The 25851-nt window shown below is 34.0% G+C and overlaps 1 protein-coding gene across 2 annotated transcripts in view; it reads left to right on the plus strand.

Moving 5' to 3' along the window:
- The window catches only part of LOC129498651 (sodium channel protein type 3 subunit alpha), a 104596-nt gene that overhangs the window by 46043 nt on the left and 32702 nt on the right, over nucleotides 1-25851 (plus strand). For both annotated transcript variants that reach the window (XM_055308149.1, XM_055308148.1), the window contains 6 exons: nucleotides 1610-1751; nucleotides 2862-3068; nucleotides 10089-10379; nucleotides 16223-16570; nucleotides 17601-17733; nucleotides 18883-19121. In XM_055308149.1, the coding sequence (XP_055164124.1) occupies nucleotides 1610-1751; nucleotides 2862-3068; nucleotides 10089-10379; nucleotides 16223-16570; nucleotides 17601-17733; nucleotides 18883-19121 (1360 nt within the window). The remainder of the gene's footprint in view (nucleotides 1-1609; nucleotides 1752-2861; nucleotides 3069-10088; nucleotides 10380-16222; nucleotides 16571-17600; nucleotides 17734-18882; nucleotides 19122-25851) is intronic.

A 25851-nucleotide genomic window follows, 5' to 3' on the forward strand; every position in this document is an offset into this window, starting at 1 on the left:
CCTCCTATTTAGCTTAATTGAGGTACAGATGGTTACACATGTATACACATTTACATACACATGTTATTAGAAACCAGGTCTGAGTGCTATGTTTATTGCTAATGCAATGTCATTACTCTTCTAGGCCCTCAGTTGACAAAGCAAGAGATATATGTGTATACACACGCATACACATTTATCCTCGTTTCTAATACTATTCTCCAATAAAAGAACAAGGATTTCTTGGAGAGATGGCTGATTCTAGAGCAGGAAATATAAAAGATGAGTCTAAAGCATCTTGTAGTGCCTCAAAGCAAGAAAATTTTAAAAAATAAACAAAAAAATAAAGAAAAATAAAATAAAATAAAATAAACAAACAAAAAAACACATAGAATCATGGGGTTATGTCAAATAGATACAGGAGTCAATGGAAAAGCTTCCAATGGTCAAAACTAGAACAATTTAGATAACAAAATAAATAAAACCATTAAATTAGAATTCAAAGTACAAAATGAACACCATGACTAACTACTCATATAAAGAAATGATTGACTAAGTAAATAAATAAATGAGGAATAATAGACAAATCCCCCATGCAAAAGAATTCAAAATAATTTGTGTACATGCTCTACTTTAAGAAGGTGGATCTTAACTCCCTGTTTCTAATGTGTGGGCTGCACATAGTGACTTTATTCCAAAGAGCACACTATAGAAAAAAAGAAACATTAAATTTACAGTGGAGAAACCTAACAAACATTAGTATCAACAGTGATAAGTCACACTGATCATATGTACCCTTGATATGATGTGACAATAATGATATTTTACCTCCCCAAAAATCCATAACCCCAATATAATCATAAGAAAAATGTCAGACAAATCCCAGATTAAAGACTTTCTCCAAAATACGTGAAAGTATTCCTTGAAACTATCAAGGTAATCAAAAAAAAGGAAACTGAGAAACTTTACCAGGAGGAGCCTAAAGTGACATGGTCACTAAATGTATTATAGCATCCTGAATGGGATCTTTAAACGCCAAAAGAATATTAGGGAAAACCTGAGGAAATCTGAATGAAGTATAGACTTTGGTCTATAATAATGTATCAGTATTGATTGAAATGTACCATACTAACATTGATACTAACAACAGAGGAAACTGGGCATGGAAATTGGGCATATATTCTGTTCCCTCTTTATAATTTTTCTGCAAATGTCAAATTATTCTAAAATATAAGCTTTATTTGGTAAAGTTCTACAGAAGTGCCTGCTAAAGTAGCTCATTCCCTACCCTTTGTTTTCTGGCCTTTCATTTTTTTAATCATTTATTTTTGCCACTTTGTAAAGAGCAGGACACTGATGATGTCAGAGGCAAAAGTATGTAGTTGCTATCTCTTTGCCATACTAAATGTCTGCAAATCTGACTCTTTGCATCCCAGTTTTCTATTGGTTTTCCTAATAAATTTCATCTAATAACAGTATCACTGTAAGCAATAACCTAAAGTGCTCTGGAAATGAAGGCAAGAAAATCCATCATAGACAGCAACCCTGAGTTTTGACAATTCCTATAAATCAAATTGATAGAAATAGCTACAAATGCCAACCTGACCCTAGCACCATCTCTCTCTTATAGACAGTGTCCAGAAGGATACATCTGTGTGAAGGCTGGTCGAAACCCCAACTATGGATACACAAGCTTTGATACCTTTAGTTGGGCTTTCTTGTCTCTATTTCGACTCATGACTCAAGACTACTGGGAGAACCTTTACCAGTTGGTAAGTGTCTTAGTCCATTAGGGCATCTACAACAATATACCACAGACTGGATAGCTTATCAGTAACAGAAATGTATTGCTTACAGTTCTGGAGGCTGGGAAGTTTACCATCAAGATGCCAGCATGGCTCCATTCTGGCAAAAGCCCTTTTTTGGTTCATAAACTGACATCTTCTTGTTATCACCTGCATATAAGGGGCAAGAGGCTCTCTCTGGAGGCTCTTTTTATAAGGCACTAATCCCATTCATGACAGCTCCACCTTCACAATCTAATCACTTCCCAAAGGTCCCACCTTCTAATACTATCACATTGGGCATTAAGATTTCAACTTAGGAATTTGGGGGGGGGCACATTCAGACCATAGCAGTATAGCAGTAAGGTTCAAATTAACGTGTGGGAGATCTAATTTTATGAACAAATGTGACCTGACAAGTATCAATACTTGTTAATAACACTCTACAATACAGAGAAGGGTCCAGTACAAAGCAAGTGTGCCTAGAATGCCAATTGTTCATTCAGTCAGTACATGTTCAGTAATAACTTTTTATATGAAGGACATTCTGCTAGAACTATGGAAGATGCAAAGAGTGTTCATGGCTTTGAGTTTATAATCTAGTTGTATATATAAAAGAACGTGAAAATATTTAGAAATCAACTATATAAAAATTTCAAATTAAGCCTACAGTTAGTTAATCAGGGCTGGAAAAGGAAGGAAGAAAGATGTTATCTCTATATGGTGTAGAGAGTAGGCTTCCATGGAAGTAGGATTCCACTAAAAGGAATTAAAGATAGGGTTCTTATTTCTTAATAGTGCCCTCCATAATGGACTCTAAGAAAAGATTTTAGTGGGGTTTCATATATATACTCAATATATATTAATTTGAAATGTGTGTGTTTATATCAAATGACACTATAGTCAAGCCTTAGATAATTGTGTGTGTGCACGTGTGCATTCACGTACACATGTGCTCAGTTTAATACCAAACAAATATTGGTCAAAATACATTGGATGCTATAAAATATTCATCTCCTCACTATAATTATGGAAATCAAATCTTTATTCGGAGACATTATATACTATACTGGTGAAATTATCCTTTGCTTCCTCTAGACGCTACGTGCTGCTGGAAAAACATACATGATATTTTTTGTCCTGGTGATTTTCTTGGGATCTTTCTATTTGGTGAATTTGATCCTGGCTGTGGTGGCCATGGCCTACGAGGAACAGAATCAGGCCACCTTGGAGGAGGCAGAACAGAAAGAGGCTGAATTTCAGCAAATGCTGGAACAACTTAAAAAGCAACAGGAAGAAGCTCAGGTATGGAGTGACAATAAGCAAAGTTTTATTATTACTATTGTTGTTATTATTATTATTGTGAGTATTAAGTAGGAATATTGTTAAGCATAGAGGTCAAATTGAAACCAGCTTTTCATTTGGTATACAGTCATTGCCATTAGAAAAGATAAAGTTATTCAAGTCTAAAATTGTTTCTAAAGTTGTAATCAAAGGAACTTTTGGACATAATATGTAAATAAAACACATTCAGGATAAGGTTTTGAAAACGTCTCATGAAACCTGAGGGGAGAATCTGACATTCAGTTTAATATGAAAAGATACATAACTGATATTTCCAATTATTCGTTTCACCACTAATTATAACATTTAAGGTTTTATTCCTTGATGATGTATATTCTTTGCAAATATTTTCTCCTAGCCTGTAACTTGTCTTTTCATTCTCCTAATAGTATTTTTGGATAAAAAATGTGTTCTATTTATTCATTTATTTATTTAAATTTATTAAATTTATTAATTAATAATTATAAATTTATTTATTGAATTCATTTAAATTCAATTAGCCAATTTATAGTACATCATTAGTTTCAGATGTAGTGTTCAATGATTTATCAGTTGTGTATAACACCTAGTGCTTATCGCATCATGTGCTCTCCTTAAGGCCCATCATTCAATTACCCCAACCCCCCAACCACTTCCTCTCCAGCAAGCATCAGTTTCCTATTGGTTAAAAATTAAATTTGGATGAAGTATACTTTATCAAGATTTTGTTTCTTTGGTAATGCTTTCAGTGTAGTTTCTAACATATTTTTGCCAAATCAGCATCATAAAGATTTCCTATTTTTATTCCTAGAAGCTTTATAGTTTCATGTTTTATATTTACATCAATGACCCATCTTAATGTTAATTTTTGTGTAAGGTCTGATTTATATGTTGAGATTTTTTTCTTTTGCGTATGGCTATCTAATTTCCATTTGTTGAACAAAATATCCTTTCTCCACTAAATTGCCTTTGAACCTTGCCAAAAATCAGTTGTCCAGATGTGGATGGGTCTATTTCTAGATTCTGTTCTGTTCAACTTACACCAATACACATTCTCTTTATTACTGTAGCTATTTAATGTCTTGAAATCAGAGAGTTGTAGCTCTCCAATTTTTTCTTTTCCAAAACTATTGTAACACTCTAAGTCCTTTGCAGCTTCATAGGAATTTTAGAATCACCTTGTCAATTTCAGTTCCATTCATTTCTTTTGCTATGTTTTCATGTTTATCATCTTTTCTTCTGTAGTGTCTGCTATACTATTAATCCTATCCATGGCATTTTTTTTTATCTCAGTTTTTGTAGTTTTCATCCCTCAAACCTTGATATGCATCTCTTTTATACTTCCCATGTCTTTAACATTTTGAACATACACAATATCATTATAGTAACTGTTTAAAGTCCTTAAAGTCAGGGTGCCTGGGTGGTTCAGTCAGGTAAGCGTCTGACTTTGGCTCAGATCATGATCCCAGGATCCTGGGACTGAGCCCCACATTGGGCTCTCTGTTCAGTGGAGAGTCTGCTTCTCCCTCTCCTGTAGCTTGTTCTCTCTCTCTCTCTCTCTCTCCCCAAAATAAATAAAATCTTTTTTTAAAAAAAAAGTCCTTTTCTGCTAATTCTAATGCCTATGTCAGATCTTGATCAGTTTTAACTTATTTTTTTCTTCATTAATAGTCATATATTCCTGAATTTTTTTTTTGGCATTCTTAGCAATTTTCAATTTAATTCCAGACATTTAATTTTACCTTTTTTTTGTTGTTCTGGATATGTTTGTAGTCCTATAAAAATTCTTGAACCTTATTTGGGGATATTAGTTACATGAGTTATAAATAGCTTAATCCTTTTCCATCGTGAAACCTTTAAAGACTTTTTAAGTAGAACTAGTTGGGGATCCCTGGGTGGCGCAGCGGTTTAGCGCCTGCCTTTGGCCCAGGGCGCGATCCTGGAGACCCGGGATCGAATCCCACATCGGGCTCCTGGTGCATGGAGCCTGCTTCTCCCTCTGCCTATGTCTCTGTCTCAATCTCTTTCTCTCTCTGTGACTATCATAAAAAAAAAAAAAAAAAAAAAAAAAAAAAAATAAGTAGAACTAGTTGGAGCATCTAATTTAACTATTCTCTACCACTGAGTGAAGATCCTTTTGAACAGTCCACTCAATGCCCTATTAATGCAGTGTTACTGTATTTTGTCTGTTTTAGTGGTTTTTTTTTTCAGGAGGAAGAGTAAATCACTATTAACTATATCTTAACCAGAAGCAGTAGTCCAAATAAGTTTTGTACATAATGACTTTTTTGATACATAGTGATTATTTTTAGATTGACGGTTCCAGATTTTTAAAGCATTATTTGAATGACAAGAGATGTACGGATTCAATGGGTAGGGTCAAATTTTAAGTTTTTAATAATTCTGAGTTACTTTGAGGATGTACAACATATAATTAAGAGCTTTTTTTGAGGCATTTTTTTTTTTTTGGTGAGACTGGGATTTGACAATGAATTGTTTTGTTTTTGTTTTTTTTTATTTTTTTTTATTTTTATTTATGATAGTTACACACACACACAGAGAGAGAGAGAGAGGCAGAGACATAGGCAGAGGGAGAAGCAGGCTCCATGCACCAGGAGCCCGATGTGGGATTCGATCCTGGGTCTCCAGGATCGCGCCCTGGGCCAAAGGCAGGCGCCAAACCGCTGCGCCACCCAGGGATCCCGACAATGAATTGTTTAGCTGGTTACACAGCCCAACCATATTCTTAGCATTTGTTGATCATGATTGCTTTGCTATTTCATCTTACCACTGGATACATCTTACCACTGGTAATATCATGGTTATATTTTAGTGATTTTATAAGGAAAGCTATAAATAAGTTTGGTGATACTTAAAAATCTTATAAAATATACTTCATGCTTGGTAGATCTGCTACATTTCAAGTACTTAAGAATTTATTTTGGATCACTACAAAAAGCACATTTGTAAAATAATGAAATACATTAGCTATTTACAGGGCAAATTATTTATTTCAAAATTTTAAATATTATAGGAAGTAATATTTATAGATTGTATAAAAATGTATTTATTTTATTTTATTTTTATTTATTTATTCACACAGAGAGAGACAGAGAGAGGCAGAGACACAGGCAGAGGGAGAAGCAGGCTCCATGCAGGGACTTGATCCCGGGTCTCCAGGATCATGCCCTCGGCTGAAGGCAGTGCTAAACTTCTGAGCCACCAGGCTCCCCTATAAATGTATTTTAAAGCTTCAGATTATTCTATTTATCATTTACAAAAACAGACAAAGCAATGTGCTTGAAAATACTACACAGATCCATAGTACAGAAGTAAGAACACATTCTGAAATTCAGCCACTTTAGGGTAAAATATAGCATCAATTAGAAGAGTACAATCTTTTAAATTTAGAAGTAAAAGTTCACAGTACCTATTAGAAGTTTAAAGAATCTAATTATCTACATCCTAATTAGGTCAACTAAAAAATGTGCATTCTTTTCACTTAAAAACGTATTGGATTCCAGTGATCAAATCATGATTTGGCTCACCTTTAGCTTCATACGTACACAAATTTAAACTGACCTTAGGATAACTGATCCCAGTGTTTTAACATGGACTGGGATGGCACAGTACCAATGCAATCTTATCCCCTTGATGAGAACACAGGTATCAATGCCCAGTAAATAGCCAATATTTAAAAAGAGGAAGGTGCTCGAGGCAGGCAGAGAGGGAGACATAGTCTACCCATGAGATCATCGGTGCTCCACTGTAACCTATGTCTTGCTAATCGCCTATCACTCTTCAGATGTACCATTTAGCCAATGATTTCATGAAGCCTAGCATCACTTCTATTTTCATTTAATCTGTTAAAGGACCTCCTAATGCTAGTCATTGTTTAGACATGAAAAAATAACAAAGCTCAGTGAACTCACAAATCAAGTGTAACTTTAAAGGATGATGGAAGACAAAACTCAACCAAAAAAAAAAAAAAGTTTTATGTTGAATCATCATGACTGTTTCTTTAAAAGCCTAATGGTACCCAACACAACATATCCCATAGCAGTGTATATAGGTCAGATAGGAAAAATTTAATAGTAAGCTTTGGGACAAAATTTAAAATATTGTCATTTAGGAGAGCCGATATAATTAGAGGTAAGATTGAAACATGTTTAGTTAAGGTCTTGTAATTTTGAGTGGGTTTTTTAAACTGGATTTTATGTTTAAAGTGAAATATAATTACAAGTAAACACATGGCTTTATTTCTTAAGGACACACAGATACAGTGAGTTATAGAGCTCATGGTGAATCACAGAGAAATGTTATAAGAAGAGCTAAATGTTACTCCTTGAGTAAATATTAAGCATATATATGTTATTTGTAGAGGAGGAATTCATCAAGCCAGTGAAAGCAATACTCTAAGTAAGCAGGACATTGGCCTTGTCACAGAGATGGGTAGAAACAGGTACACAGACATGTGAGGTGACAGGAAACATCTGCCTTTGAGAGAATCAGCAAATCACTGGCAGTGGAACAAGTGACAGATTTGAGTTGATGAGTGACACAGAAAATGTGTTGTGTCGGAAGGTTACCATTGTTGCCTTAGAAATGCTTTAGTTTTGAGTTATTTGAACTGTTATCCAGAATAGGTAGGGAAATCATGTTTTATGCAAAACAAATTCCGGAAGTATTTAAATGAACAGGAGTTTCAGGATTATTGCAAAGGAATGTTACCACAACTTCCTTTGTTTCTAACTACAGACAAATCAATAAATGATTAACGCTGTGTGTTGCACTGTGTTACCGTGTATACAAAGTGGAAAAGAAAATTAAAGGCTTTATTTGGATAAAAATAAATGTATGTATATTCATTCTTTCAATGAGTGCTGTATACTATGTATCTCCTATATATCAAGTACTAAGTGACTAGATTTAACTTGCTACAAATAAGTGCCTCATTTTGTATATATTTACATTAGCCTCATTCATATTTACAAGAGGCCCTTAATATTTCTCATCTTCCATTACTGATGACACTAGAAGTGATACTAGCAATCAAAAACTCAGGAGCGTCTGGGTGGCTCAGTTGGTTAAGTGTCTGCCTTTGGCTCAGGTCATGATCTCAGGGTCCTGGCGTGGAGCCCTACATCAGAGCTCCCATGGGGAGGCTGCTTCTCCCCCTCCCCCGCTGGTGCCCTCTATCTGTCTCTCTCTCTCTCACACTTACTCTGCCTCTTCAAATGAAAAAAAAAAATTAATAAAAAAAATCAAGAATTCAATAAAAAAATCTGGCTATATGACTCTATGTAATAACATAAATACCCAAATTCTGAATAATTGTTCCATTTAATTGTAGGTAATGTCTTACACTGAGTCTTAAATTGAATATAGTATTCAATATAAATAAATATCTGTTTTACAATTAATGTATACTTTGCATTGCTTAGCCCAACACACATATTTAATACTATATGTAGTACTATGGTTCCAATCCCTGGGATCATGGGTTCCAATCCTAGATAATTTTGTATTTATAGCACCTTTAGTTTTAAACTTTTTTTTTCTTTGTAATTGTAGTTGAGATGAGATTCGGAAATGGAAGCTATTGTGGAGGGTTTGCTTCTCCTTAGGAAGAAAAAACCAAAAAGCACCTGTTGTTGAACTCATTATAGTTTTATCTTCTTTCCTAAAATGTTTGTTATACAGACCATTCTGAAACATTCTTTTATGAGATCTTGAAAATTCAAGTTTATATATCTTATTCTTTCTTCACTCCTACCCCAGTGACTCAGACAATTGACGGCATAATGCCTTTTTCATCTTTACTCACCAAACATTTACTAGACACTTATGTCAGGTGGCATACTAAGCAATGTGTACAAATGCATTTGGCAAAATTCTTTTCTACCATATATCTAGTGGAGAAAATAAAACAAAATGGGCAGGTACATTAGAGTTGTTTGTATTTAGTAATGACATATATAAAGAGTTGAACCAGTATTCTCATAATTTAATCATTTCCACTTCCATGATTATACTTAAAAACAGGAATATACTTAATGAGAACTCAGCTTTGATAGGAACTATATCACTGCTTCATATCCTCTAATCATGGTTAGATCATTTCCAGTCTAAAAATACTATTCATTACAAAACAATTTGCTGTGCTTCACCTTAGAGCTGGTTGTTTCTTTAGTATATACAGAAATTCAAAATGATTAAGTATACTTAGTGCTGAAACATAAATAGAAAATATTTGAAGAAGATCTCATAATCCCTTGAATGATTATTTCAGGTACTTATTGATTGACATGTTAATCATTTATTATTATTTATAATAATCATAGGTAATTTATAAATACTAAAAACTTTAAAACTAAAAGTGCTATGTAATAAATTAATCATGTTAATCTCTGAGATTAACATAACCTCCTGGATGTGAACTATAGTACTGAATGTAAATCAAATGAAGAGGTCAACTAGCCACTCTACTCCCACTACTTCTATTTAGTAGTAAAACAGTGGACACTTTAAATGCTTTGAGTTCACAAAAAAGAAAAAAGAAAAAATCTTAGACCTAGATTTAGAAGGAAAAAATACCACTCAGTTGTTCACATCACACATGGGAAGAACAAGCCTGTGGAAGGAACTGGAATAGTAATCAGACCAACAAACCACCACTAAGAGAACATTTGCTTTTAAAATGTAGGACATATTTTTAAGAGAGCAATTTTCCTTGAAAATAAAGCAATCTCAAAAGAGTTGTGGTTTTTTTTTTTTTAGATTCTCCAAGAGATGTGCCAAATCAGACTTTTTTCTTGCCTTAATACATAGGTTAGCATATTGCTTTATACTGTTTTACTGTCATTATTAAATAAACTTCTAAGACACAATGAAATGACCAGAAGACACAATGTTTACATATAGTTAATAGTTTTAATGGCAACATTTGTACAATCATTTCCAAAACTTCTTGTACACAGTGCTTGGCTTTGTCTTCAACAGGCGGTTGCAGCTGCATCAGCTGCTTCAAGAGATTTCAGTGGAATAGGTGGGCTCGGAGAGCTCCTGGAAAGTTCTTCAGAAGCGTCAAAGTTAAGTTCCAAAAGTGCTAAGGAGTGGAGGAATCGAAGAAAGAAAAGAAGACAGAGAGAGCATCTTGAAGGAAGCAACAAAGGAGAGGGAGACAGGTTTCCCAAATCTGAATCTGAGGACAGTGTCAAAAGAAGAAGCTTCCTTTTCTCCATGGATGGAAATCGACTTACTAGTGACAAGAAATTCTACTCCCCACATCAGGTATGGTCTTCTACGAAGTGCTCCATTTGTTTTGTCATTGCTATTGCTTTGCAATTATGTATTTGGCATTGGTATATTTTTATAATATCTGATATAAATGAGTGACAGATAGGTAACATTTAATATGATTATCACAAGCTGTTTTTAAAGGAGACTTTTATTAAACCATTAAAACTTTTAAGGCAATCAGCTTTAAACATACACTATTTTGAGACCATGTTCTTCATCTTCTATTTTGGGGGGGTCAGTAAAACTAACCTATCAGACTTCTCTCTTCAGTGAGAGTTTTGCAATATCTTGCTTACCTTTTTCATTTTGAGACCTCAAATGAACTTATCTTTCCATATAGGTATCTGCCTTTATTACTGAGGCTATCATTACAACATACGTATTAATTTTGAAAAAAAAAAGTGTCTCTGGATTTTGCCTTGCTCTTTTGATATGAGAATCATGCTGTCATAAGTCTTGATTATGCTGGCATGGTGTCATGCCATGAGACATTAGAATGAAATGAGGACCGAAATGCTCTTGGAAGAGACCTAAATTGAAGACAGTCTATTTTTGCTCTAACTTAATGTCAACTACACAGTTCTTCAGCATATTTTCAAGTCAAAGAGGGAAAGTAGTTTTAACTCTCTTTGTTAATACATTTTTATAGGTTGCATAATGTAAAGAGTAAATAATTATGAAATCTGTGATAAGTACAGCTATGACTTTGAACACCATTTGGTTCCACTAGGATTTTATGTGCCACAAATTATTAACTCTTCTAATAATATGGGTCTTCATATTAATCTGGGTCAGAATTATACCCTAAAAATAATGCTTTGAGGGACTCTATATAATTAGCATAAAGAAAAAACTAAACATCAACCAAGAGGTATGATATCCTTCCTATAAAGAACAAAAACTTTTTTAAAAACTTGGAATAATAAGCACAAATTCAGCATAGTGTTTGGCTTTGGGGATGAAAGAATATATGTAAGTTATCAATGGGTATTTATTTTATCATTTGTACTGAATATTTAAATAAAATTAAAAAAATAAACTCCATGTTAATAACTTGAATTCTCACAGTTGTGAGAATTCTTGTGCACACACAAGAAGTTAAAAGATAAAAACCAATTTCCTCCAGATAATGCCAATATCAAGAGATCCAATTATTATCTTGCATAATACAAATATAAAGTATGGTTTAAATAAGTACAACATATTTGAGATTAACTGGAAGCTCCATTGGGCAAGTTAGTTTCTCTAACCATATTTTTTTTGGTTAAACTGTCACCTTGATGCTTTAGCATTATCATGACCATTAGGAGTCATTAAGATAAGGAGCATTTGACATAGAATCTTGTGTTCATATCTCAACTCCCAAGTGAGTTCTGTGACCCTAGTCAAGTCACTTGTATTTTTGTAAGATTTCTGTAAAATCAGGTAATAATGTCTACCTTAAAGAGTTGGGAGAGATTAAGCAATATATAGAAACCTTATGTGACAAATAATAAAGCTCTTAAGTTAAAATTGGTGAATGATTCCAAATGAAGGAAAGTAAGAACTTTTAAGTAGTTGTATTATCACAAATACTGTGTATGCACAGTAGCAATATTTACATGAGCATATTTATATGTTTTTGAAAATAGTATTGTTTCCATCATTGTTTCATTACTGTGCTCAAATAGAAGCTGGATTAGTTCATTCAGGCAATTAACGAATATTTATTGGCCACCTACTATGTGAAAGAAATAGTTCTAGAAAATTAAAACATTTCAGTGAACTAAAGAAAAACACAATTCACTGACCTCGTGGAAATTTATACTAAAGAAGAAAATAAATACTAAACAAGATAAATAAGCAACAAACTATGTTAGAAGGTGACAAGTGCTCTGAGGGGAAAAAAAAGCAAATCACAAAAAGGGTTTAGGAGCATTATAAATTTTTTTTAAAGATTTTATTTATTGGGATCCCTGGGTGGCACAGCGGTTTAGCGCCTGCCTTTGGCCCAGGGCGTGATCCTGGAGACCCGGGATCGAATCCCACGTCGGGCTCCTGGTGCATGGAGCCTGCTTCTCCCTCTGCCTCTCTCTCTCTCTCTCTCTCTCTCTCTCTCTCTCTCTCTCTCTCTCTCTGTGACTATCATAAATAAATAAAAATTTAAAAAAAAGATTTTATTTATTTATTCATAGAGACACAGAGAGAGAGAGGCAGAGACACAGGCAGAGGGAGAAGCAGGCTCCATGCAGAGAGCCGGACGTGGGACTCCATCCCAGGTCTCCAGGATCACACCCCGGGCTGCAGGTGGCACTAAACTGCTGTGCTACTGGGGCTGCCCAGATTAGGAGCATTAAATGGATGTAAAAAATTTAAATAAGGTGGTTTGGGAAGTCCTCACTGTAAAGGAGACATTTAAGCAAAGATTTTAAGGAGGCAAAGGAAGAAACTATCTCATTGAAGAGCATCCCAGACTCATGGAAGAGCCAAGTGTAAGGCCCTGGCACAGCAGTATGCCTGGAATGCTCAATGAGCAGCTGGGAGGCCGGTGAACCACAGAGAAGCAAGAACAGAGAGAAGTTAGGCGTCAGCCAGAGTTTTAATACTAAGAAAACAGAATCAGTACATACATATGTTATATGTAGTTCATTTTATAGTATTTGTAGATAGATAGTAGGTAGGTAGATAATAGGTAGATAGAAAAATGTATATACAGATGGGAGATATTTCAAAAGTAAAAGAAAGATCCTACTAATACTAATATTTACAAATCCCAGTAAAGGCAGACAGGGAACATTAACACAACTCAAGCAAAAATTACCAGAAGCAGTTTACAATTTCTTGTATAAGCAAAGCAAGGCTCTGTGATAGTAAAGAGAATCAGTGAAGGTAGTGGGAATAGGAAGCATAAGATGGACATGGCATGTGTTCAAAACAAATTTATCTTCTGAAAATGTCAAGGCAGAGAAGCCACATATTATGGGTACTCTGTCCTCTACCAACATATATGTTTAAATGTTATTTTACATTTATTACATTATTTTATTTTCAAATAGATTAATCATGTTCATAGTACATGAAAAGCTACTTAAGGGTGTTCAATGGAAAGTGAATCCTCTCCAAGATTTTAGCTATGTTGTTTGGACACACCAAGACAATTTGTTTTAAACCAGAAAGTTTTTAGCTAGTACCAAGTAAAGTTGCTGATTTATTGAAAACACTGATAGGTACATACAGTTAACTTAAAACGCAGCACTCACTTTACATGTTTCTACTAGAACATCTTTAAATTCTCTGCATCATCTTCCTCTTGACTTTTCCCAACTGACTTGAAGTTCAATCCCTACACGCAGGATTGTGTTTTACAGAACTAAGTTCTTCTATTTTTCCCTTTTGCTAATGAATATTATAAGGGAAAAAGTTCATATTTACCCTTTTGGAACAAAAAAAATAGATACCTGGGATTCATGTTTTGCCATGCCTAAGGCAAAGAAAAATGGTCTTTTGGTCCTTAAAGCTTAAAAGCTTGTTTTCCTAAGAAGGAAGGCCTTCCACAGCTGTGGGTATTCCCTCTACTTTGCTACATCTTCTAGTGTGTTATTTTTGGTTTATTTTCTCTGAATACTATTTTTGTTATCTTCTTTTTCAGTCTCTGTTGCCTTGAAAGCTGTGCTCACACCCATTATTATACTTTCCAAAGCGTGAATACAAGTTTCAAATAAACTAAATATTCTGGAACGCCTTTGAAAACACCCCAACATAAAAATATGCAAATTAAAGGCATGTACCAGATACATTACAAACATGCACTCATACAATATACTCTCAACCAGTATCGTACAGGCTAATTTTCAGTTTCCAAAGACAGTTGCTGAACATAGGTATATTAAGATGATTACAAGGAACTATCCTAGGTATTAATGTAAGACAAAATTAGTATTCTCCTAATACTTGCATTAGAATCACCTGGAATGTGTGCTGAATATCCAGATTCCAGAGCCCTATCCCCTACGTACTGAATCCCAAGTCAAAAAAATTGGGACCTAAAAATACACACTAAACTTTTTTTTCACACTAAACTTTTGAAACACAAGTCTGATAATAATCAGTATTATATTGATAATTAAAATTGAGTCTAAGGATATTAAAACCCTAGCATTCTTTATTACTGGGGGGCTGAGTTTAAGTCTTCATGATACCTGATTTCTTGATCACTTATATTAACTAGAAAATCAGTCTAACTACTGTCTGATTGTCATAAAGGCACAGTCTCAGGTTGGACAAGCTGGGTAACCAGAAATAGTTCCTGTGGGCATTCTATCTAAATCCAAAGCAAGAGTACATTTCTTAATGAATAATATCTTTCCAGAACATCACTATGACAGAGGGCAACAACGATTATTCTGGTGCTTTGCAGTCTGGGAAAAGACATAAAAATAAAGCTAAAAATGGGGCCTAAGAAAATCAGCATGACCTAATTAGGCAGAGGATCCAAAAATAAATTTGATGGAGTCTGCCTTTCCTACGTTTTTTCCCACTAAAATTATTTTTATTTGGCTTTATACTGAAGTTTGGAGGAAGAATGAGAAGGTCTAAGAATGTTTGCTATGGCCATTTGGATATGTATGCATAGGTGTGTGCGTCTGTGCCTGTGTGTGCACATATATACACACATATAGGTATATATACCTATCTACGTACACTTATACATATATATATAAAACCCTGGCTATTAAGATAGGTAACAGAGGTCACGAAAGTCCAAGCAGGGGGAGCAATGGGGAATGTCACTGTTAATGATGAGGAGAGTAAACAAAGATTCTGCAGACTGAATAGAGATGTTTTTGAAATCTATCACCAAGGCTAGAATAAAGATATTTGGTGCTGCTAGTTTAAAATTTATTCAAAAGATGAAAGAATGGATTTCATGTTAAATCTTCATTTTCTACTACCAGAAACCATTTACTCAGTTTATTTGTAAACATCCTTAATTAAAATGTTTTGAATCATCCAATTCCTTTCAATAAAATGAAAGTGAGATCAGAAGGATATCTTCTACATCACCTCTTTGGTAAAGTCGTGTATATATGCCTTGCTTTTTTTTAAGCTAATGTTTAATTTAAGTAATAATAGAAATTTAGATGGCAGCTTAGGAATTCTGTTGTGTTTATTATGACATATATTCTCTTAAGGGGAATCACTAGTACCTATTTGGGAAACTAATAGCAAATTTGGAAGACAGCGTCATAGGTAAGTTTTGTGACTTTTATTCCCAGATCCAGAAACAGAGTAAACTCATTTCCTTTTAATATTCGAAAGAAGAGAACAGAGAGATAATAGTTCTGTTTTTAAATCTTTATCTAAAAGTAACATATTTGGTCCAGATATTTTAAATTTGAGCCAACAATCGCTCTTGAGCCATAACTTACTTTCCAAATTGCATGCCCTTCAGATCATAGCATTTCAGAGTAAAAGTCATCTACAATTTGTTTAATCACCACTTCTTCCAAAATGAAGTATTTCTCCTTTCCAGCATCAGGTTCCATACCTATGACATTACCATAACAAAATCCACCTCATAGTATTAGAGTTAAGATCAAATGAAATGGTTGTGCACTTACCAAACTGCAAATTAGGATTCTTAATCAGAAAAAAACTCTTTATACTTAAATTTGCATTGTGGTCCTTAATAAAAATATCAAAATGTATGTGTTCTCCATAAACTCGATAGCCTGTGTTTAAGAGCAAGACTATTCTAATCTATTGCAAATAGATTCTGCAATATTAAGACTTTTGTTAAGTAACTGTGTATCCCCACCCTTGCCCCATTCCCTTCTTCCTTGTTCTCTCCTCAGTCTCTGTTAAGTATCCGTGGCTCCCTGTTTTCCCCACGACGCAATAGCAAAACAAGCATTTTCAGCTTCAGAGGTCGAGCAAAGGATGTCGGTTCTGAAAATGACTTTGCTGATGATGAGCACAGTACATTTGAAGACAGCGAGAGCAGGAGAGACTCACTATTTGTGCCGCACAGACATGGAGAGCGACGCAACAGTAACGTTAGTCAGGCCAGTATGTCATCCAGGATGGTGCCAGGGCTTCCAGCAAATGGGAAGATGCACAGCACTGTGGATTGCAATGGTGTGGTTTCCTTGGTGGGTGGACCGTCAGCTCTAACCTCACCTACTGGACAACTTCCGCCAGAGGTGATAATAGATAAGTTAGCTATTACTGACATTACACACCAACTGAAATAATCAAAGCCTGGGCGGTTTAGCCTGTTATACCATTCTGCTTCCCCAAAATGAAATGCCTTGAAAATAATATGATTTATTGAATGAAAAACAATAAATCTTTAGAACCAGTTGATTTGTATGGGACCATTAGATTTCAAATGTTTTAGAGTTCTTACAGTCTGAGTGAAACTATATCCACAAATTCAAGAGACCTACCAACACAAAATAATGGGCACTGTGACAACCAAATTGTTATTACAAATGTAATCTCACACAGAATTATGTAATTATTTATTCATGTTCTGGAAATGAAATATTATCATGACCTATAGGTAAATGACCTGCCTAATGATAATAGGCAGTTTCTATACAAATATCAATATTATAGGGATGCTAAAGTGTTTTGATGCTAAAATGTTTTGATGTGTATTAAATGGCTCTAAAATGCTTTGATTTCTTATAGGATGATTGTAGAAATAATCAAAGGAAATAAATAATCTCAGGAAAGCACACACATTTCATTGTACATCTGTGTTTGTGCAGGAAAAAAATTGGCCCATATATGTCAATACTATCAATATGGCTTCAGAGAAAACAATTCAGCCTTGCAACACTATGATCCTATTATTTTGGGGGGAGAAGACTGATCCAATTATTAATCATTGAGATAAGCTAGAAATAATCACATTTGAAATGAAACAATGTATGATTTTAGTATGCTTATGAAATTTCTCTGAAAATTCCAAAAGGTTAATTAAAACACTCCTGTAACAAAATTGCCCTATACAATTGCATCCAACTGGTACATTCTTGTTAAACTCTACCATCGTGATAATTTTTAAAAAGTGTTTAGAACTTAATAATAAACTCAGTATTTTATTATTACTTGAAAATTATTACCTGGAAAAATTGCATGTAGCATGATTTTCCAAAGAAATGCTATGTAGTGCTGTATTATTCATTGAAAGGGTGGTTTGAACCATCAGTATTTGGTTTGCAGGGCACCACTACTGAAACGGAAGTCAGAAAGAGAAGGCTAAGTTCTTATCAGATTTCAATGGAGATGCTAGAGGATTCCTCTGGAAGGCAAAGAGCCATGAGTATAGCCAGCATCCTGACTAACACAATGGAAGGTAAGAAGCAAGCCATGAGACAGTCAGCTTGACATGATTATATGCTTTGTGCAACTATTTCTTCTCCTCATAGAATTACCAAAGTCAATTACCCAAAATCATTAACTGCATAACAAACCTAAGTAGATGATATATAAAACACATTATTAACATGCTGGTTACAAAAGCTAATACTGTCCCTTTTTTGTAACTCCTGATCTTGTCAACTAAGTGATATTTCCCCACTCCATATTATGTCAGTGAGTTATCATTGTTATATTCTCCTTAAATAATTAGAATATACCTTCTTACATTACATTAGTCCTGCAATTTCATAAGTCTTTTATTTAAGAAGTATTTAACATATGTTCTTTAGAAAATATGAGTTACATTTTATATCTTGTCCTATTGGTATATATGATATCTGAATGGTCACATAATAATTATAACAGGTTTACCCATTAAATTACTAGCAACTCTCTTAAATATATTAGGCTAAAATTCTAAAAGATATGAGTATATTTGCATAACATAAGTAGATATAGGTTTGAATCTATACTAAAAAGGACATACTACATCTCATTGTGTGCAAAATTAATGCTGATGTGGAAACAATCAGAAGAGACTTGGTTGCACACATTAATAAGGATCACAGCTTTAGACACTTTCAAACGAAATAGTGTTTGATACATTTAATATTTCTGTAAAGCTTATTTAAAAATTGTTTTGGGGTGCCTGGGTGGCTCAGTTGGTTAAGCTCAGCAGGGAGTCTGCTTCTCCCTCTCTCTGCTCATGCTCTCTCTCTCTCTCTGTCCTTCTCAAATAAATAAAATCTTTAAAAAAATAAGATAAAATTCCTTTGATAAAAATAATATAGCAATATTATCAATAATTACCTAGCTATTAGCTAATAAAGTTAATTTGAAGTAAAGTATTAAATTGAAGGTGTTTTCTGTATTTAATTAAAGGCAAAAGACATTTATATGAAATTTTTAATGAATATTTTGTGAAGATATTTAAAGGGATTGCCTTCTCAAGTTTGTTAAGCTAAGTAATATGAACTTCGATACCCAGGTAGAAGCACTTATTTTATAAATAATGTTTAATCTATTGTAACAATAATTCATTTTTATTGTTATTTACTACTCTTCCTCTTTATTGTTCCCCCAGAACTTGAAGAATCTAGACAGAAATGTCCACCATGCTGGTACAGATTTGCCAATGTATTTTTGATCTGGGACTGCTGCGATGCATGGTTAAAAGTAAAGCATCTTGTGAATTTAATTGTTATGGATCCATTTGTTGATCTTGCCATCACTATTTGCATTGTCTTAAATACTCTCTTTATGGCCATGGAACACTACCCAATGACCGGTCAATTCAGTAGTGTATTGACTGTAGGAAACTTGGTAAGTTCATTTAAAGTTTACTTACTTCCTTTGGCAGGGGTGGAGGATATAGGCCAAAGAAAAAAATCCATTCATGCTGTGTAGGGAATCTCAGCAGTAAGATCTAAAATTCAACTGGTATGAATGCTGATTGCTCAGACCAATGTCCATGCTAATTGACCACAGTGTCTGGTAAGCTGTAAGCTCATTAAAATTTTTACTGTCATTCTTGTTAAAATATAGGTCCAAAAAAAAAAAAAACCCCACAAAGTATCTAATTCTGGCTCCCCAAAAATGCAGTTTTACTATACACAGCCTCTGAAGAAATCATGTCCATTGAAGGAAATATATAAAGATTGATTTCTGTACAAAAGAGGACATAGTTGTTTAAATTGAATTACCTAATAAAATGTTTCAGTAGTATTCACACAAAAGAAAAAACAGTGGGTGAAAATGCATTTGTAATGTAGCCATACTTTTGGTTCAAATCACTTGAATAGGCATCTGCATATGTGTATGCTGATATGTACATTTCCTCCTTTATATGAGAAAACTGAAATGGGTAAACAAGTAAGAAAAGGATTAATCGAGAGCTTCCTTTTTGGCACAAGACAGAAATAGACTCAAACTAGTGTAAGAGGAAAAAAAAAAACTGACTCCTAGAATGAAAAGAAAAAAATGAACTACCAAACCATATAAAGGCTAACTTTGTAGTTGGGCTTCAGGAAATGCTTTAACCAAGGGCTTGGATGTTGCTCAAATGTTCATTTCATCTTTTGTCTCTGGGTCAGGAAACCTCTCAGCCATACCTCTCTGGTTTTACATCTTGTAACCTCTGCACTGGAAAAAAAGCTGTATCTCTTTTTCAGTTCTAGTTCAAAGCCTCTCACGATAGGACTCTTGTTTGGCAGAGCCTAGGTTAGATGCTCACCTCTGGTTTAATCGGAGGCAGAGGGTGGATCCATGTGAAAACATGACAGACTCGAGGAATCACAAAGATGGAGAAGCAATTCCCAACAGAAGTTGAAAAGGAAATACTGGGCAGACAATTACATAAATGTCTACCCAGTAAGTGACCTCAGCTTTATTCCATGGTTTGACTTTGTAGCACCCACCAGATTCTTGAGATTTTCTTCATCGTTGGCACTTGTGAATTTTTTTTTTTAAGTGATTGTTCCTTGATCTTTCCAATCACCTCATGTCTGCTTCTTTTCTGGACTTCTGTCTAGTAAGGCTGTTTTCCACTCAATGTTTTTATTATTCAACAACTGTTGGAATTATCTGCTCTTGTGGCGTAAGCTATGCCCTCCTCCTGTATTTCCAACTATTACATAATGTTGTTCAAGGATAACTTTGAACACAATATGTGACTGAAAGTGCTATCTCAGTCCAGTCTTATGTTACCTCTAGTAGTAGCCTCCCAGCTTCAAAGAGCCTTCCAATTCAAAGATAGAAATCTGATAGCCATTTTTACTTACTTTTCCTGCATTTGTTATATATAAGTTGATAAGACCCATTATTTCTTCTTTAAAGGTATCTCTTTTTAATCCTATAACTATGATTAAAATAATACTTTTAGGACTCTGCACTCAGTATGTTTGCACTTTGCTAAAGTATCTATTATCTGTACTTAGGGTTCAACAGCTTTATCTGATTTTCAAGACTCCTCATCTGATCCCATCCTTTCTATACCTTCCTATAGTCCATTGTTTCCTAACCAGCCACTACTGGCCCATCAGAACAGCCAAGTCACACCAACATCACCCATGTTTATATATTTACATTTACCTCATTTCAGTTCTTCATATTCTTCAAGGTTATGTCCCATTTTTCCTTTGTATCTCCTATAATGTTTACATGCTTGTAGCTCAATAAATAATGAACTGGTTGTTTTCTACCCAAACGGGCTGCTTAGAGTAGAATGTTTTCATGAAAGAATATAGGCTTTGGAGTTGGGTGGAACTGGGTTTGGCTTCACTGCCAATACTTACTAATGATGTAGCATCTGGACAAGTCTGATAAAAAATCTGAGTCCTTGTTTTCTATTTTGAAATGGATATAATGATACTCATCTCCCGGAGTTGTTGTGAAGGCCAAATGAGGTAAGATGAAAACAATACTGAGCCTGGCATCTAGCATGTGCTCAATAAACAATTTCCTTCCTCTAATATATGCTATTTACCTTTCTTTGAAATACTGATGGAAAAAAAAAAAAAAGAAATACTGATGGAAAACAGTTCTGCTCTAGCTCCTGTATTTTTCCCAAGATACTGAACAGTTAGGGAAGTTGAACAATCAGGAAGAAATTTTGGAAATTTGCCAGAGCAAAACAGGAAATTGAAGTTTTATAGAATTCCAAAGTTAAAGCACTAGAGTTTGGAAGCACAGGATAAGAGAGGTTGGATTATAAGGATGATCAAATGGAAAAGCACTAGAAAAAAAGCACCAAATCTGGGTTCAAGTCCAACAGTCCATGCTAAATAACTGTGGTGCTCTTGAAAAAGTAATTTAGATCTTGGGGTCTGTTTTCTAGAGAGTAGAATGTACTGAACTAGATGATTTTTCATGTTTTCTCCAGTTCCAAAATTCTGTAACCTAATGTGTAGCAACAAAGATAAGGAGGTACAGAAGTAGGGTGGAAGACTGATGACTGATAGATTGTGGTAAAACCATTAAAGCTGAGATTAGCATCAGGGAAACAAGGCTCAGCAAGATAAAGAGTGTATAAGATAGAAAACAGACCTGAGTTAACTATTTCTAACCGTAAGAGATGGAACAATAAACTGTTTCTATTAGCTGAAAGCTCCTGTTATTATTAATAATATCATACATGTAAGGCATTTCATAGTTTCTCAGATATTTTGTACCCATGACAACCCTTATAATAAGTATTTCTGTATAAAAATTATATATGTTTAATTATATGTAAATAATATGTAAAAATCTATAGAGACAGACACAGAGAGAGAAAGAGAAAAAGAAAAAGAGGAGGAGGGAGGAAGGAGTGGAGAGGAAGAGGATATACTCCTTATACCATGGGTACTCAGCTGACTTTGGACTCTATTATACACTATGGATGGTTGCATTGCATATTTTGTGGAATTTATAGTTTGCTCATTTAAATAACTTTAGTTTCTATGGAGTAGTTGTTACTCAGATTTTCACATAATATCTTACAAATAAGGATATCTAGGTTTTATTTGAATTGTTAACAAAGGAATGTCCTGTAAAAGATTTGTGGAACTTTCAGGTTTACTTAGATCAATGTGCCCCATTTGTACCCTGTTTCTGGAGCATATAAAAATTACATCACTTCTCTACTAATTGGATTGATTGATCAAATTTGAGTATCAGGAGACCTCAAACATCTGTTGAGTTTCTCTAAGATGCTCTATTTTGTTTTTGTCTTGACTATTATAAAACCCATGCACCCATCTTAGAGACTTTATAAGCAAGAAATCATCCATCAATCATAATAGGTTACACAACCTCTTTATCATACAAACATTCCCAACTAACCTATAAGTCTTTCTTCAGGGAATACAGATAGAGGTTTGTAGCTCCTACATTGACTACTTTTCTTACTATAACTCTCATTATAACCAGTGATTAAGAGTCCACGATATCCCTTTATCCTGCTAGACCCTGAAGGGAACTCAGAACATGATACCTGTACTAAGGATCATACATGTCATTTGCAAATAAAAACCTAAAGAAACATGATTAGTAAAGTTATTTCAATTAAATGGTGTGGTAGAGGATATGAATTTAAAATCTCAGAAAAGGGACATGATAACTTTTTGAAGGAGAAAAAATAACTCATTTATTAAAAGATAAAACACTTGGGAGCTGAATCCTAAAATTCACCTGGAGGCATCTTGTATCAATGAAAGAGTGCTATCTGGCCATCTAACTCCTTTCCTAGTACAGTATAAAGCTATCTTGTCTCCAAACTAACAACTTATAATGAGGTTCTAGTATAAAAATTGTGTATACAATTTTTGAATACAATTTGGTAAACAATACAATGCTGACAGAAATCCAAGAATTTTAGACGCAGACCTTATGAGTTACCTCATTGAATAGCCTCATATGACAGATGAGAGAAAAGAACACCATAAATGCTAAATAATTTCTCATCATTTTTCTTTAAGTATATTTTGATTTCACCTTCCCCACCCAATCAACAACAACAACAACATTTTAAAATGTTTGCATTTAAATACCCAAAAGCCATGGGAGTAATAAAACTAAAGGCATTAAAAAAAAGCTAATAATAATAATACAGCAAATATAAACTCCAGTTACATCAAATTCACTACAAAAAGAAAACATGGAACATCAGTCTGGACAAATAGAGGTTTTGTAGAGCAAACTGACCAATAGCCTTTAGAATGAACATTTCTCCTTTTAATGTACAACAACAGAACTTCCCTAAGTAAATACTCAATAGGAAAACCTTCCCTTTCCTGAAATGAGACTTTATTCCCCAACATTTTATCATTTTCAGTGTTGTGCACCCCAAACCATCTCAAAATGCTCCAAATTTCTTTACTCTTGGTCCAGACTTCCAGGGTGATTTCTCATCTCCATCCTTAGCACTTATGCATTTACTGTATTTATCATGTGTACAATAGATTAGGACCTTTTCACTGAACTTAACTCCTCACTAAAGAAGCTGGCTTAGGAAGCCTAAAATTCATTGTTCATAAGAAATTTATCAGCCTAAATGAACTAGGTTTATGCAGTCTGTCCACAGAAAATTTATCAGTCTAAATGAACTAGGTTTATGCAGTCTAGGTTTGTATATCTTAATTACTACTATATTTTAAAAGACCAGCAAAATGTCTTCCATTTAGGTGTGCAGCAGTTTTTTTTTTCTGAGTGAATGAGTGGCTACAAAAGCATTTACCCAAAGTTTCAAAAGATAAAAAGCTTCTACATAAAACAAGATACATTTTGGCCAAGTTCAAACAATAAACATTGGACGTTTTTTATTAATTGCCTTGAGTCCTAAAAATTCTTTGTGATATAGAAAACTCAAAGGCAACTGAATGTTTGTTTATAAACCATATATGGGCATTATTTACATAATCTGATACATATCCAGAGGTTGCCAATTCTTTCTGTTCTTAGAATTTTTTGATGGAATTTAAAAATTATGTAAACAAAAAAAAATTAAAAAAAATTATGTAAACAGGCTAATATTAAATCAGTATGCTGGATTGATTTTTGTTAGAATGAGAAGGAATTTTTAAAAACTCTTAAATACTGACAATGCAGTTTAGACTAAAATGTGCCAAGAAACATATCAATGATTTTAGGATCTAAATGGAAAACACTTAAGGATATAAATAAATATAGTTTTAAATTGCAAATTATAATTAAAATGTTATTTCTAAAATGGAATTTTATGTTGGGATTACATTTTAGATGAAAGGATGTACATTTAAGGTATAGGTTTTTATAACGCAGGAGATCTAGTCATTTCAGAAGAGCTGAAAAGATCATCCTATGATATTTCTGTAGGAAGAAATATTTATAGATGGTTTACTGGATAGTTTCTACCTCAGTTTAATGTATTTCTATGATCAGGCTGCTAATTCAAACAGCTGCTTCTGAGACTTTGTATAAGAAATAATATTTCTTTAAATCAGAATTTATTTTAAATTCACCAGGGAAAAAAATCCTATGGTGTCATTCCATAAAATAAAACAGAAATAATTTTCAGTGTGCATTCCACTATATATCCAGATTTTCATGCAATAAAATTATTTGGAAAACATTTTATTTCTACTTGAGTGAACGAATGAAGAACTGAATTTAAGCTATTTTTTTCTGGAATAGGTTATTTCCCCTAAAGTCTTTCTATGTTTAGGAAAATAATATGTTAGCTGCATTTTTTTTTTAAGAGAGAGAGAGAGCACACCCACAGGAGCAACCAGGAAGGGAAGGGGCTGAGGGAGGGAGATCCTCAAGCAGCTTCCCTGCTGAGTGTATAGCCCGAGGCAGACCACTGCCTGTCCCAGGACCCTAAGATCATGACCTGAGCTGAAATCAAGAATTGAGTGCTTAACCAACTGAACCACCCTGGTGTCCCTATGTTAGCTGCACTTTTTTTTAAGAGTGGATACTGATTTCTTTTAATTAACTGATGTTTAGGAAATTCAAATAATTTTGATGCTGATATTTTGAGAGTCCTTCAGGGTAAAGGCTGATTTACCTTGTAAATGGTAAGCTTGACTTTATAGTTATAAAATGCAGCTTTTACCTATTCTTAAGGTCATTGTTTTTTAAGATTTTTTACAAGAGTAATTTCATAACTCTTCATTGGGTCCCTTGGCCTGTGGTTTTGAGTTAAAAAACAAATTTTGAGTTCATTTCAGTTGTTTCTATTGTCAACCAGACATTTATCCAACCACTCAAATAATTTATTAATTTTAATTATGCGTGCATGCATACTGACAATGTTCACCTGCTGCTTTCAATTAAATCTGCAGTTCCCTGCTCTATTAATCCATTAACCTTAATTCTGAGCCATGCATCCAGAGAATATTATTATGAAACACTTGTGGGAAACTCACTCTTATTTCAGAAACATTCTTAAAATTACAGAAATAAGATGATGTCTCTTTAAAAACCCACAAAAATCAAGAATAAAATATGGTTCTTACCAAATTTAAAATAAAATTAGAGTAACTTCAATTAATATATAGATTTGTTCCTAAGGTAATAATACTAAAAACAATAT

Source organism: Nyctereutes procyonoides, unplaced genomic scaffold (assembly GCF_905146905.1).
Source record: "Nyctereutes procyonoides isolate TBG_1078 unplaced genomic scaffold, NYPRO_anot_genome, whole genome shotgun sequence".
In the NCBI taxonomy this organism is placed as follows: Eukaryota; Metazoa; Chordata; class Mammalia; order Carnivora; family Canidae; genus Nyctereutes; species Nyctereutes procyonoides.